This window comes from Camelina sativa, chromosome 6, assembly GCF_030686135.1.
Source record: "Camelina sativa cultivar CO46 ecotype springtype chromosome 6, ASM3068613v1".
Taxonomy (NCBI): domain Eukaryota; kingdom Viridiplantae; phylum Streptophyta; class Magnoliopsida; order Brassicales; family Brassicaceae; genus Camelina; species Camelina sativa.
This window is the reverse complement of record NC_141885.1, coordinates 987,293-1,003,533: the sequence shown is the minus strand read 5'-3', so window position 1 is coordinate 1,003,533 and position 16,241 is coordinate 987,293. Positions and strand designations below refer to the sequence as shown.

General features: G+C 30.9%; 2 protein-coding genes across 2 annotated transcripts; both read right to left on the bottom strand.

Annotated features, from left to right (window-relative positions):
• Positions 1–1,092: 1,092 nt before the first annotated feature.
• LOC104789978 (protein indeterminate-domain 5, chloroplastic-like) lies at positions 1,093–5,151 on the bottom strand. Its single transcript, XM_087455658.1, has 3 exons — positions 4,712–5,151; positions 4,050–4,446; positions 1,093–2,453 (listed from the first exon to the last, which is right to left on the bottom strand). The coding sequence occupies exons 1-3, from the start codon at positions 4,884–4,886 to the stop codon at positions 1,211–1,213; spliced, it is 1,815 nt and encodes a 604-aa protein (XP_087311784.1). The 5' UTR covers positions 4,887–5,151; the 3' UTR covers positions 1,093–1,210.
• Positions 5,152–13,844: 8,693 nt separating this feature from the next.
• On the bottom strand, positions 13,845–15,737 carry LOC104789977 (uncharacterized protein At4g15970-like). Its single transcript, XM_010515662.3, has 4 exons — positions 15,324–15,737; positions 14,821–15,192; positions 14,249–14,730; positions 13,845–14,136 (listed from the first exon to the last, which is right to left on the bottom strand). The coding sequence occupies exons 1-4, from the start codon at positions 15,618–15,620 to the stop codon at positions 14,064–14,066; spliced, it is 1,224 nt and encodes a 407-aa protein (XP_010513964.1). The 5' UTR covers positions 15,621–15,737; the 3' UTR covers positions 13,845–14,063.
• Between the last annotated feature and the right edge of the window lie 504 nt (positions 15,738–16,241).

Sequence of the window (16,241 nt, the reverse complement as noted above, 5' to 3'; positions counted from 1 at the left end):
ACGCACACCTATACACTAAATCTTTTCGCGAAAAAAATATCCAAAACTAGCTAAGAATCCATGAAAATATCAACCAACATACACCGAACTGTCAAATCCAAGTTCCATTAGAATCATTAGAATATGAAAGAGCCAAAAAAAATCCAATCTAAACGAATATATATATTGATAAAATATTAGAAACTAAAGTTTTAATTTTAAACAAAAACATTAGAGATATATTCTAATAAAAACATGTTTCCAAACCATAATCGAAGTTGTACCTTAGAGTTAATTTTTTGTTGAAGCTGTTTTTTTAACCGTAAATTACATCAATAATGAAGACGCGTGAATGAAACAGAGTTGTTTATTTTGGACCGTTAAATTAAAATATGATGGGGACAATCCTTTGAGGATATGGTAGGAACATGTTACATACAGAAACTATATATACAAATGCATATATGTATATGCACATGTGACCTGTATATGTATATATGTATCGAGATATTTAGAAAGGGGATCACAGGACAAACACTCGTGACATTGCCAGCTAGTGAAGATGACAAATGAAAAGAAATTAAAGAATAAAAAGGCATATAAAAGAAAATAAAAACAAAAAGACAAAGAAACTTAGCAAAGGCTGCTTGTACTCTCCAACTCATTGACTGCCCCATGCAATGATAAGACGATAAATGTGTCAGCCAAATACAAAAATCAAAAACATATTTTTTCTACCGAAAACAAAATTATTCACACCCAAGTTTTTTTTATAGTTAAACCGTTGGTCTAGTGTTGTTTTAGTCTTTGACCCTAGCTATAAGAAATAATAGATACAAAAGAAGACTTAGCATTGACTCTACAAATAACTAGATCAATTGCTTATTTACTTTAAATCTATAAGCCATAAATATATTGAATTACAAAAAGTAAATAACTTGTCACAAGAAACCAAATATTATGAACACCACGGATATAATAATATAAAATTTTCTTCATTCTGAAAGCATAAATTATAAATCTGAAAATATTTTTTTTCAGGAGGTAATTCACTTATATAAACTATGAAAGACAAAATCTTTTACAAAAAAAGAAAAAAAAAAAAGAACTGAGTTTAGATAAATTGCAACTAAAATTTAATTACTTCAAATGGGGTTTTGATGACGACATGCATACCTGAAAGATATAGCATGTACTTTGATGAACTAAAAAACCTTTATAAAATTTTCCCTTAGAAACTCGCATGATGGATTCCATAAGGTGGTGAAGTACTTGCCGGACCACCACCGGTATTCACATTCATGCTGCTTCTATCGGCGGAATCCGACGACGAGCCAACTCTTTCTCTATTATTTCCATGTTGTTGTTGTTGCTGTTGTTGTTGTTGTTGTTGTTGCTGCTGCTGCTGCTGCTGTTGAAACCCTCCGCTTCCACTCATGCTTCTTACGATCTGTCCAACTCCAAGAAAATCTCTAGTCATGCTCTGTTTATCAGCGCTTAACCCTTTGTTTCCTCCTCCGTATGAACCAAAAGGAGAGTCTACTCCGTTAACGCTTCCTGTCGCGCCGGGGTTAGAGAAAGAGTTCATCAAATCCTGAAGATTACTCTCGTTTTCTCCATACATGCCACTCCCAAAGCTTCTTAGGATCGATGAGGCATTGTTATTGTTGTTGTTGTTGCTTCCGTTGTTGTTGTTGTTGCTTGAGGTTGAACCCATTTGAGCAGCTTTCTGAAGAAGGGCAGTTGCTGACATGTGAGGTGTTGAATTTGGATTTTGCATTGATGAACTAAAGAGTGAAGGGACTGATCCTGAGCTGATTCTATCCGCGGAACTCATCAGATTGTTAGGGAAGAGACCAGTGCTTCCTTCTCCTCCTCCTCCTCCAACTGCATTTTCTCCATCATAATGGTTTGACATCATAAGATTACCCGACGAAACAGCAGCAGCGGCGGGAGCATTAGGGTTGCTTGTTGCAGAAGTAACTCCGTTGTTTCCAGAGAGGAAGCTGAGATTGAAGAGATTGGAGGAAGCAGGGTTATGGTTATCATGTGAGAACTGCATCAGATTCTGTTGAAAACTCATCGGTGATGGCTTGATGTTATTGTTCGCAGCCAAGAACCCTTGTTGATGATGATGATGATGGTGGTCTTGTTGATCATGAAAGCTAGGGTTTTGCTCTTGCATGAAGTAGCCTGAAGCATTTGCAGCAATGAGATCAGAGGAAGAGCGTGATGCGGTTCCTCCTCCGCCGCTTCCAAGACGGAGAACGTCGCTGGACTGGTGATCAAGATTCTGTGGGGCCCCCATGTGAGAGAAACCAAGGATCATGCTTGACGTGTTGTTGTTGGAGTTGTTGGTGTTTTGTCCGTACGGGAAGTGATGACTTGGCAAAGAAGTCAAAGAAGTTGGGTGTCTCGCACTCTCTTGAGCCAACGCGTCACAGAAAGCTCTATGCGTGATGAAACTGTCTCGCCTGTGACACAAAATTAAAATTATAAAAAAAAAAAATTCACAATGGAATCTATTGGATCGTCAGATATATCTCTATTCTCTACATATTAAATGATGAAATAAAAGACATATTTTGGGAAAAGTGAAAGAAAAATAAAAATAATACTTGTAAGCAGAGAGAGAGAGAGACTCATCATGTCACGTAGCTACAAATAGATTCGCGTGTAATTATGGGATCTTGAAAAGTAGATAGATAGCTAAAAAGTCACTCTACTACTCTATTATACATCCTATTATTTTTCACCTATGTAAACTCTCTTAACAGCTTACACATTCACATGTATGATATGCATATAATAAATTTGCACGCATATACACAAATAGGAGTACAATGTTGTGTCACATTTCAACTATGATGATGTATTTGTCTATATGACAACAATGAGTACGACCAAATCTATATTTCTATCAATTATTTGCAATAATTAATAAACATAAACATTATTAATAAACTCCGCAAAACTATTATACATATAAGATATACTCTTTTCATTTCGAACTAGTACAATTTATGTATGTTTTGTACCTGATGTATCTATAAAAAAAATATATATATATTCAACGAATTTCAAAGGTAGGTGGGAAAAGTTAAGTTTTCACACTAATATATAGAGAATGATTGTCAAATGAATATCTGACTTTGTCTAATTCAAGATCCTGTAATGTAAGTTCAATAAATGCAAGTTGAGCATGTATTCAATGAACTACTTGTATTATTATATAAATGCTGAAAGAACTACTAATATATGTATATATCTATGCCACCATATTTTTATTTCCTCATTCCATTTATAGAACTCCCTCTAAATGCACGCACACACACAAACACAGCAATGCCAGCCAAGACTGAAAAATCAAACTCTATTCGAAAGAATTATTTAGTACATTAGTTATCACTGCTATGCAAATTTATGCAAAATGTGTAGAGTAGTGAACCAAAATAATATGTGGTGTGTAAGGCTATGGCGCAGAGTACAAACGAATCATATGAAATAATTATTTTTTTTCGTAAAATTTTGCATATAAGAGAACAAACACTGTAACAACAACCTCCCTAGATATTATATAGTTTAGCAGCACGTGAATTGCCCATATAGTATAAGTATAGTTTCATATCTAAGTAAAAAAATAATAATATTAATTTATTTTTATGACATAAAAAGGGCGGTGTTTCCAAGGCAAAAGAATTTTATTAAAAAAACAAAAAACTGAAATCAAAGTTGGTCCTCTTTGGTTTTGAGTTTCTGCTAGAAAGCATCTATTGAAATATGGCAGTTTCAGTGTCATATATAGATATAGTTATATATACATACACATTCACGTGTGTTCGTGTATCATTTAAAAAAAAAAATTATTTTTGAATATAAAGGAAAAATAAAGTTGCATTTACTGCACGAAAGAAAGCGATAAGAGCAGCGAAGACTTCGAGGCGAAACAGAAAGTGAACTTAAAAAAACCCTAATCCATGAAGAATGACTCACGGACACATATTCACACACATATCACTTGAAAAGATTAAATTATAATTTAAAGAGTTTTAAAGATTTGGAATACTTACCGAGAGAAGAGTGTACCACAGTCACAACGATACTCTTTGGTACCACAAGTCTTGGAGTGAGCTTTCCAATCAGATTGAACAGCGTAACGCTTAGAGCATTTATCGCATTTCCACTTCTTTTCACCGTGTTTACGGTAGTAATGTTTCTTGATTCCGGTGAGGTCTCCGAGAGCACGTGACGGGTCATGGTGAACGCACGAGGGCTCCGGACAAAGATACACTTTCCTCTTCACTTCTTTGGTCGATTTCTGTTTGAGTTTCCATGGAAGATTGTGTCCTCTTCTGTGAAGTTGTAGATTCTGTTCTCTTTGAAAACCTTTGTTGCATACTTCACATATGAATCTGTTTGTAGCCATTAGTGTCTTTGGAGATAAAGCTATCACTTCCGCATCGGAATCTAATCGAGAGAAAAATTATTGATTAAATTTTATATTGCATGGAAGTTAAATTGATTGAAATCTGAAAATTTAAAAAATCAAGTACTAGGGTTTGCTAATTTGCGTACTTCAAGATTTGAAAAATTGGAAAAAGGGAGAATAAAAAAAAAAGGACATGAAAAAGGGATTTCTCTTTTGCACCGATCAATAAGCTTTTTAAAAAATGATCATATGATTTTATAAAATCAAGATTAAAAGATGGCAATTAAGAGGTGATTAACTTACTTGGAGTTCTTGGTTGGTTTCTCTTCTTTTTCTGCGGTGGAGCTTCAAGCGGTGGCTGGTGGTGAGGAGGAGGAGGAGGTGGAGCTGCGGCGGAGGAATTAGGAGGGAGAAGGTGAGATTGATCATCTTGTCGGCCTCCAAAGAAGGAAGCAGCGGAGGATGAAGAAGCAGCCATGGATTCTTCTGTGTTCTATGTGATGGTGAGAGAGAGAAGAAGAAAAAAAAAGAGAAATAAAATGAAATTAGAGAGATGAAACTCTTTAACATTAAATTCTTTTTTGACTTCCACTGATATCTTATCTCAATAAAGCCCTAAAAATGGGATATTCCAGATTTTTAATTAATTTTTATACTTTTATAAAAATGAAAAATCATTGAAATTCTTGTGAGGTAATAAAAGAGAGAAGTTGAAAGTGACAGGTGAAAAAGATTGCTAGGCTAGTAAGTAAAATAAAAAAGTAACTCATCTACCCAATTTTATAGCCTAGAATATGTTAAAAGTTCATATTCAGTTTTTTTAAATAACCACACTGAATTCAAATCTACCTTGATTAATTTGGTATAGTTATAATTTAATATGTGATACATAGGATACTAAAAAACTCTATTTCATGTATTTATTATATGAATCTCTTTTGGTTTGTTATGCATTTGAATAAATTATTATATACAATTATACATACAATTTGGGTGTTGCCTGTAGACACTAACACATATACAGAGCAATTAATTATTTCTTTATCATATATTTTCTAAATATGTTTATTAGTCTTTAGAGAAAAAAAAAGAAGGAAACTATGAGAGCTACAGAGGTCGGTGGACCCAATCCATTTGCCACAAAACGACAGTGGATGGTGCGTGAGACAACCCTCAACAGCTCCTCTCTCTCGCTAACATATGCGAATAATATATCTCAAGTTTTTTTCCTTTTGGATCTAAAAGGTTTTAGGAAACGATTACCATAATGTAATATGACATTAAAATGATGTAGAATAAGATTTTTGACATTACAACATAAAATTTCTATACGATAATTGCTCTCGTAAGAAAAATTTAGCATCGCGATGTCACCTATATAAAAATAATGCTTTATTATATGTAAATCTTAAGGAACTGAAAATGTTCTTTTTATTAATGAGATATGTGAAAAATGTTGGAATTAGTGCCTACGTGAGAGTTAACTAATTTAAAACGTTCGACCATATGATATGTCATAAGACAAATATCCAAATATTGTAAAGAATGAAAATCTATTTGAGTTTCAAATAAATTAGGGGTTATAAAATTAAGTGACTATACTACAAAAAAATTACTAACTTCTAAAAAGGTATGCCTTATGTTTCCAGAAAATAAAATAAAAGCACAGAAATACAAACTTAAAATTATAAACTAACACTGATGTGATTTTTTGATTCGATAATTTATCTCATGAATTTTCCTTTTGAAAATGTATGTTTTTTTATATATATGTATGTATATGGAGACATATTTCCTGAATTGTCAAAAGATAATCCACAAAGCATCAAATGTTTTTCTTAAATTGTTAACAAAATACAATTATTTGTCACAATCGTCATCATCATCTCATATGGGTCTCTTTTTTTTTTGATTTTATAAAGTTCCTATCATATCATATATAAAATATGGATATATGTGTATGTATGTCTCATGTCTGTCTGTGTGTCATGGAAGATTGAATGTGAAAAGTAATATTCCATAGATAAAAGAAGACAAAAAGAAGAATGATTGTATATATTTTTCATGTATGTGGTAAAGTAAAAACCAAAAAGGACACTCCAATTTTTTTAACTATATTTCGTCGTCTCTTCCCATATTCAAGCAATTAGTTATAAATAAAATAAAATAAATCTATTATCATTCCCCAAAATGATAGATCCCTTCATCTTTTATTCATTCAACTGAAGTATCAAAAACAACTAGCTTATATATCTATGTATTCAGTCATGATCTCCAATGAACGAGATCAATAAAATCAACCCATTTCTGTATGGGTCTTTGTTAACGTGAGCATGAGTTGTATGTTAAACTTGTTTAGTAAATCACCAAAATATAATACAAGACAAATACGATGTGATTGTTTTTATATGCATATAATTAGTTTTGTTGTGCTAAGAATTTTGAGGAAAAGGAATATAATTGCCATTCCCAATAACAATGACACTTGAACCATATCCTTTCCTCTCACATACAATTCGAATAGAAATTTCTATCAAATCAACAGTAAGTAACACTGTAATAGTATATAAAAAAAATAAATATAGATATATAATCAGAGCCTTATTTTAAGATAGGAAAAATTTCACCTCTTTTAGCTCGTCGAGTTTGAGGTCAATTTTGAAGTGTTCCTTTCAATTTCTTATTTCTCAATATGCAATAGAGGGTCATCTATATACATAAATATATAAAAACACATAGTATATACATAAATGGGTTAAGAGTAAATTCAAGGAGAGTTAATACAGTTTGCAAAATCATTAACTACTTTAATTAATCTTTCAAAAGTTTTCAAATTATTGACTAAATTGCAGGTAAGGCTAAAGTTGATAGAGTTATTCCCAATCATATGCTAAAACTAGATAAGGACTCGTCCGATATGTGGATTTCAAGTTTTGTAAATAAAATAAAATTTAATTAAATATATTAATTTTTTGTATATTATTTATTAATTTTTTTTGCTATAATACACTGATTTATATTTATATATAAATCTTTCATGTATATTGTAATTGTATTTTTTACACCTAAGTATATTGTATGTTACAAATATATTATTTACCATCACCTAGAAAATGTCTATATGAACAAATTAAGCTAAGTATTATATGTCTCTTTACTTTCACTTTTGCATAGTATTTAATCACTAAAATTGTTGGCTCAAAAAACATTTTGAATAAAAAATAAAATTACATCACAATAATGTATGACTAACCATAGAGAGAACCTCAGTTCTGCCCTCCTTCCTTATGGAGATAATCTTGCGTCCAACCTCCTTCACCATGGAGAGAACCTTCGCTCCGCCTTTCTCCCTTAGGGAGATAAACTTGCGTCCAACCTCTCCCACCTTCCTCCCTTGGAGAGATAACCTTGCGTCCAACCTCCTCCACTATAGAGAGAATCTCGGCTCTGCCCTTCTCCTGTGTGGAGAAAACATGTTCATGTCTTTTTAGCTATCTCAAAGTGGCTTGCTCCAGCAACCAATGAAACTAAAAACTCTTTTCCAACGTCACAAAATCTTTTAATAATGTTAAATTTTCTAATGTATTCATGGAAGTTTCTTTGACACACTATGATGTAGCCTCTGTCTTCAAGCTTCTATAGATCTATCAACAACGATTTATGTTTTTTCAATTTATCTATGTTTGTTGTAGGCTTGTGTTTGCTTAGCTTATTTTATCCAACCATTAGGTTGATGACCTTCTCCTCTTTCTCTCCATTTGAGATTAAATGAACGGTAACAATTATGTTTGCACAAAAAAGGTCTATGATCAACCAGTCAAGGTTGAGAAATTAGACGAAAATTAATTTGACATTATTCATGAAATAATAGAAAATTATAAGCACGATAGTATATGAATCTCAAATAATTCAAAGATGGAAATATAAATTAAATAAAACAATCTAAAACTACTACAATAAATTTTAAAATACAGTATTAAAAAAAAGATGCATATACTAATCTTCCATTTTGTTTGGGTCAACATATTAATCTTACCTATTCCAAACTGAAAAAGTAGAAAGTAGGAGTATATTTTGGTTTTAAAAAGTAAGGAAAATTTGTCTTCCCATTAAAAAAGTTTGACCAATAGAACAAAGTTGAAAGCAATATTTTTGAATAAATTATTTTGTTAGATGAATAATATGAGACGATCTATGTTTATATAGAAGTGAGTATTTACATTTATTAGAATTAATAATTTTCTGTATATTTTCTTAATCCATTTTCTATTTTATGAGAAAATTTATTCCAATGAGCTCATTGTTTTTTAAAAAAAATTCTTGCTTCTCACTCTCTTTTGTAAGGCGTACTATCGTTCGACGATAAGAACTCTTCTGTTTAGTTGATCTAGTGTTATATAATCTCTGTTGTTATCTTACATTTGTTTATTCATCTTTTTTTTATGCTACATGTCCTGCAAATTAATAGAAATATTAGTAACACCGTGATAAATTTGTTAATCCCAAAAACCTTAGTTATTATGCATAAGAAACTTTGTTAAAACTTCAAAGTCAAAGATTGCGTAGTATGCATTATAAAATTGAGAAACAAAACAAAATTCAAAGAAAAGATGATGAAAACACGTGGTAATATCTAGGAATCTTTTTATACAGGTTCTTCGATTAAACAACAAAAAAATTGCCTTCGAGACTTGTTCAAAAACAATGATGTGTCAAACAAAAGGTTAATAAAAAATAAAGAAGAGAACATTTAACCAAGAAAAACAAAGCTAGTCGAAATTATTTTGTTTGGTGAAAAATATGTCATCATCTCTTTGCTTATATAGAGGGGTGTATTTACAATTATTTTTCTTTTAGGATTAGCAAAAAAAAATTTAATATAATAAGATTACAATTATCTTATGCATCGTTTTACCAAACTTGAAAACTATGATTTCTGATCATTAAAATTGACACGTGTCATGATCTGATGAGTTATTAAATTTGATATGTGATTTCTTATCGTTAAAATTGACACTTGTCACGATATGATGAGTTACTAACATGGATATATAATCGTTAAAACTGACACATATCACGATCTGGTGAGTTTTTAACTTTGATCTTTGATCGTTAAAACTAACACGTTTCACGATCGGGTGAGTTATTAACTTTGAGAACCAATCTTTATATAATAAGATTTTATGTTTAGTAATTTTTTTATTTCGTGATTTTATTTATAGATTCTTTTTTTTAAATAGAAATTTTTCTAAAATTGACATTTGTCACAATTTTATGAGTTAATAATTTTTTAAATTGACATGTGTCATAGGGTGAGTTAGTAACTTTTAAAACCATACTTTATTATATAAGATTATTTCAAAATAATAAAACGTATTCGTTATTTCACTATTTACCATTTTAACCTCACAAATGTGACACAGAGGAAAAATGAAATAATCACAAAATAAGTCCTTTAATTTTGATGCAATCAGTTATTTTAAATTTTAAATATAACTCTTCATTTTGTATTTCGATGAGAAAAAAAAACTTTTAATTTTGTCTTCTTAACAAAATCACCCTCTCTCATGTATCTAGTCGATCGTTCTCAAGTCGTCAAACGACTAGATGATCATATAGCCATAAGTTATCAAATTTTTTATTTACCACTTAAAACAATACTTTAGATATAATTTTACAATTGTGTTGATGTTAATTACATTACATACATATAGAAAATGTTAATAGGGTTTAAATGAAAATATATATGATTGTAAAATGACTCAAATTAAAGCAAATGACATTAAGATACATTTAAAAAAAAAAACGTTTTATGGACATTTTTGTCATTTTTAAGTTATTTTTTTGGATTTTTATGTGTAATGACTTTTGAAAGTTTTTATTGACTATTAAGTAAATACTTGTCCGCATGTATTTCATAGCAAGACCATAAATCTTTCACAGCTATCTTATATACAATTAAGACAATATTTTTTCATATGTAAATCATGAAGAGGCTATAAATCTGATATGTATTTTGAATACAATTAAAAAACTTTGTGTTTGCGTGTAAGTCATGACGAAACCATAAATATTTATATATACTAAATACAATTAAGAGAATATTTGTCATCGTGTAAATCACAGAAAGTTATAAATCTTATCTTTATATATACTAAAAATACAATTAAGAAAATATTTGTCGTCGTATAAATCACAGAAATTATTTTTTTTTTTTTGCTAAACAGAATAGTTGTAAATCTTTGATATCTATGAATTTGTGTCCGCGTGTTATAAGAAAATACTTTAAATACAATTAAGAAAATACAATTAAATACAATTAAGAAAAATACTTTAAATATAATTAAGAAAATTATATTCCTAACTTATAATTAAGAAAATCTTTAAATACAATTAAGAAGATTTGTGTCCGCGTGTTAATCATGACATCAAAAAATCATAAATTTTCAAATACATATTAAATACGATTTAAAAATATATATATATATATATATATATATATATACGTGTAAGTAATAGAGAGGCTGTAAATCTCATGAACATATGTTTCGGATGTAAGTCATGGTGAAGCCTAAATTTTCATATCTATCATGAATACAATAAAAATTTGTTTGTCCGTGTGTAAATCATGAGGAGACTATCGATGCTTCATACAGTACTTATCTTCAACACATTAATGTCACGAACGTTACAATAACAGTTTGAGATTTTAGAACCATAATTTGACTTTTACGTTAAATATATATGAACTATGAAAATATGTTGATAAGTTGACAAAAAAATATATATATGTTGATAAGTGGTTAATTAATTAAATAATGAAAGCACTACTTATGTTATCCTCTATATATATTAGGATCTGATAGACAAAATGCTTAAAATTTGAAAATTCATATGATAAACATTTCCCCATTCTACTGTCTTTTAACTTAAAAAAGAAATGGTCATTTGGATCATTGGATGTGATTACCAATATCATGTTTATGAAAACAACATGCATAAAAATATTTTCTGATCTCCTTAACTCATCAACAATTTTGTTAAACACTCTAGAATCAAGCATTGGTTGCTGCGATGGGACTATGCCTATATAAAAAAAAATGGTACAATTGGGGGGCATGAAATAATTTGATAAAGGCATAACTATGTGGTCTTAGGATCTAATCTAGAATAGAGTGGAAGTTTCTGAGGCCACTAAAATAGCAACAAGGACAATATGTTATAATATCTAGTAACCAAAAAAAATTGAAACAAATTTCTTTAAAAACTGATCAAATGGCTACTCACTTCTTGATGCAAACCATAGATGCAAAACCGTCTTCTAAGTTGTTTGAACCCGGTTATTTTAGAGTTAAAAAAACTATGCAGTCTATGACTTGGGTGAGTAGTGTTGGTGAGGTTACAATTTTAAATTTTTCCATGCTTTCGCTGATTCTTTTCTTGCCATATAGTGTAAATCGATACTTGACCAAAGGATGAATTGAGCCGTACAATTGAATGTTAGACCTTACATAACCGAGAAAATGTTGTTGTAGTTTGATGTATATCGGTGTGGGAAAATTCTGCTAGTTAGTTTTTCCAACTTTTTTTTTTTGTTTTGGACCAACTAAAGTTTCTCCAAAACTTAAAACGAGAAGTTACAAGATAAAAATTGCGGAGACTCTATTAGATCTTGTAAAAAAACACATGTGGAGTTAACTTGTGTCCAAAAGCTCATTCTATCACTTGTGGTTTATGGATCGTGTGTTGCAAGGCCTACAAACAATAAGTACTTGAGAGTAGCATTTGAGAACCAAACCCCCTCGTACCAATTCTTTATTTTCAGCTCATTTCTAACTTGATATTCAATTTCAAGCGTCTTTTGTTGAAATTTTGGCTTGATTTTATCATCTTTACCTTGCCACAAAACAACATCTGACTTCGAAACAATAACAACAATTGAGCCAACAACCACATCCATGCGTATTCATGTTGCAAAGAACTACATAAGCACACCATGAAAAAGAAGGTGTTGAATTCTCCGGTGGCGAGGCTTATTTCATGATGACTCGTTCTTACTTGAAAATGATGTGGAGAGGAATCAATTTTCTAATGTCTGTTTTTGAAATGGGTTACAACTTTGTTATCACAGCCTCAGTTGTACATGTCAAATCAAATTAAACATAAGCGAACATAGTTTACAAGTAACGCTTTCAACCAAATAGTCTAATAGTACATAACACAATCCATATATAACTCGACATTCAACGTCTAAATCTATAAGTTAAGCCTTAATTTCTTTTTTCAGTTATCTCCTATACCTGAAGGAGTTTACGGTAAATTATTATGTTTAGATGCATCATGAAGCAAATTAATTTCTGTGACAGTTATGTCGTCTAAATTTTATGTAATTATTTAATGGCTGTTCGTGGCAAAATTCAGTTACGTGACAACCCACAAATCATATGGCGATAATTTGTAGCAAAAATTTCAAAGTATTGCCACACATTCTTAAATTTTTACAAGGCCATAAATTCTTGTTTTAGAAAGAAAGATTAAGAACAATAGATCTATAAAGAATAACTATCTTTATATAAACTTTAGAAAAATATCTCAAAAACTAAAGTCTCTAAATCTTTCAATTCATAAAACTCATAAGTTATGCCATAACCTATCATCTCCCTATATATGAAAAACTCCTAAACATATTTTCCTAATCCTTATGGGAAAACTTCTTATTCTCTTAACTTCCTATTTATTATATTTAGATAACTCCTAAATATAATCTAAATATAATCTCTAATTTTCCTTAAACCATAACTTGGTTAGTTTGATCTATGATCTCCAAGCCTCTTTCAAGCTTAACGAACATAAATTATAATATTCTGATTGAAAGAGGTTTGGAGATATCATAACTAAGCGTGGTTAGCACCAACATAAATTATGATTTCTCCAAGCCTATTTCAATGAAACCATCTCGATCATCTATTTATTGGTGGTATTTGGATTTCTAGTTATCCAATTCATTCTTGGTCTGTTAATATAGTTGATGTATACAATTTAACAAATTAAAATTAGTTAATATCTTTCTTTTTTCCGATAGCAAAATTAGTTCATATATATAATTTGCCACCACGCGCGTACTTTGAAACAAGATCAGATAGATCATTTTTTTTTTATAACAATTTCCAATAAATTGTTTTTTTTGGTCATTGGGGTCGTATATATTGCTTAATTCTAGAATTTCTTATTTCATAAATCTGTTTAATTACGTGCACAATGCTTGATAAAATCTCTTTACATGCACTACTTTTTTTCAAATATATTTACGATGTCATGGTTTATTTGCATTTACATAGTACAATTTGACAGTAACCATACATTTAACAAAATTGGACTCTTGCATTTAGAGATTACAACGTAAATATCCAACGTGGCTAGAAAAGATTGCTATAAATATTTAAAGATACTTCCATGTCTTTTTTATTTATTTATTATAACTAATCTCTTCTTTGTAAATTCAAGAAACTATTTTTTTGCCGCCAAAATTAGAGAGGAAAAAGAGTTCTTTGGGACAATGGGCAAACCAGTTGTGTTATGAATTTTTGACAGATCTTATCTTCGATATTGCTATCTCAAAACAGTTTCTCTATATACATTGTAAGACACGTACATTTCACTGTTTAGATTCTTTTGGTGATCTGCTCTCTTCTTCATCCTTAGATTCAATCAACCGAAGTGAATCAATACTGCAAATAACAAGAAAAAGAAGGTTCTATATATTGATCAACTATAACAAATTAACAATCTCAAAGATAGCAAAAAAAAACTGACAAAATTAAAGAAGATAGATTAAAAGACCTGCAATTCTGTGGGACGTTCCAGGTGAAACCAGAGGATTGGTTAAGATGAAGTGGTAAAGACATGTAATCTCTCCAGTCCTGAAGCATGATTCTAAGATCATGAAGCTTACTCTCCAAGCCAAAGCAGCAGTTCGCATGCATTGTACAAACAAGATTCAAATCTTTGCTTGGTTCACAGAATCCACCGAAATAAGCTGTGTTCAAGAACCTAATCCTAAGCCTAATTTTCCAGATGAAAGAATCTGCCTTGATGAAGTTCAGAACATCCTGGTCGTGGTATTTAGGGTACTTGATCCTTGAATCATACCAGTACTTGTAGAATCGTATCGTTCGGTTACTTGATCTCACAAAGTTAAATCCTCCATTTGGTCTATTCCTTAGATCGTTCGCCTTTCCTATGTAATGGTCACAAGCAATCTGGAAATCAGCATCTTTGTAAAACCGTGGAAAAGGGTTCCTGAACCACATCACATCAGCATCCTGCAGGAAGACAATTCATAAAATTCACTCAACAGAACATCAAATTAACACAAAGTTGTTAATTGTTTACAGTTGTGCCAAGAAACATACCGTGAAAACAAAGTTGTAACCCATCTCAAGAACAGTACGAAGGAAATCGATTCTTCTCCACATCATTTTCAAGTAAGAACGAGTCATGAAGTAAGCCTCACCGCCAGAGAAATCAACACCTTCGGTTTCAAGTCTGAAACAATGCTTATGGAACTCTTTGCAACGTGAATACGCTTTAGCATCCAAAGCAATGATCACCAAGTGTTTCAAAAGCTTCCTTGTTCCTTTACCGATTCTAAAACTCTCAAAGAAGAGATCTATCACAGATCCTGGAGCTGCCCAAGCTTCATTCAAAGTTGTTAAAATCACAGTACGATCTTTCGTTGCAGCTCTACGCAGTACATCTTCTAGCTTAGGTTCTTTAACTTCCTCCTAAGTAATCAAAAACCAAGAATCAGAATACAGAACACAACCAAATCAAGATGAACTTGAAACCAAAATCGAATCCCTAGAATCGAACTCTAGTTAAGTCAAAGATCGAACAAAGTGGGAAGAACACTCACCGGAGGCGAAGCCGAAGAAGAGGAATCATTGAATGAGGGAGAACTGCGAGAGAGCATCGAAGAGGAAGAGCCATGGGCGACGGTGTTGAGTGAAACAGAGGTTCTGTAGAGGAAGAAGCAAAAGAAGACGACGGCTAGTAACAGAACGGCTCGGAGTACATTGGCGGAGGAGCACGGTGGCATTACGACGGAAGCTGCGGAGGAAGAACGATTCTCAACGTCGCCGTTGGAGAAAGAAGAATCGTTGAGTCTCTCCGTCTTGGACTTGGAGCCGAAACGGTTCGATAGATTCATCATCTTCGTCGACGTTGACGACGTTGGTCATCGTCGAGGCGGTTATTTCAATTATTTTTTTTTCTTTTTTTTGAATTTTTTTTTAAGTGAAAATATACCAGTTTGACACAAATTTGGCAATTAATTGCTAGATTAACACTCCAATTTATCCAATAACTAGAATGACACAATTGTTAGGTAAAATGACTAAAAACCCAGATTTTTTTTAGTTTTTTTTTTAAAACGAAAATACAATATAGCATTTAATATTTTAATTTAAAAAAATGATTAATGAAAAATATAAAATGATTAAAAAATAGACTAAAACCCCAGAAAATATGTTATTTTTTTTTTTAAAACGAAAATACAATAGCATTTAATATTAACATTTAATATATTGATTTAAAAATATGATTAATGAAAAATATAAAATGATTAAAAAATAGACTAAAACCCCAGAAAATATGTTATTTTTTTTTTTTTAAACGAAAATACAATAGCATTTAATATTAGCATTTAATATTTTGATTTAAAAATATGATTAATGAAAAATATAAAATGATTAAAAAATAGACTAAAAACCTAAAAAAAATTGTTATTTTTTTTTAAAACGAAAATACAATATAGCATTTAATATTTTGATTT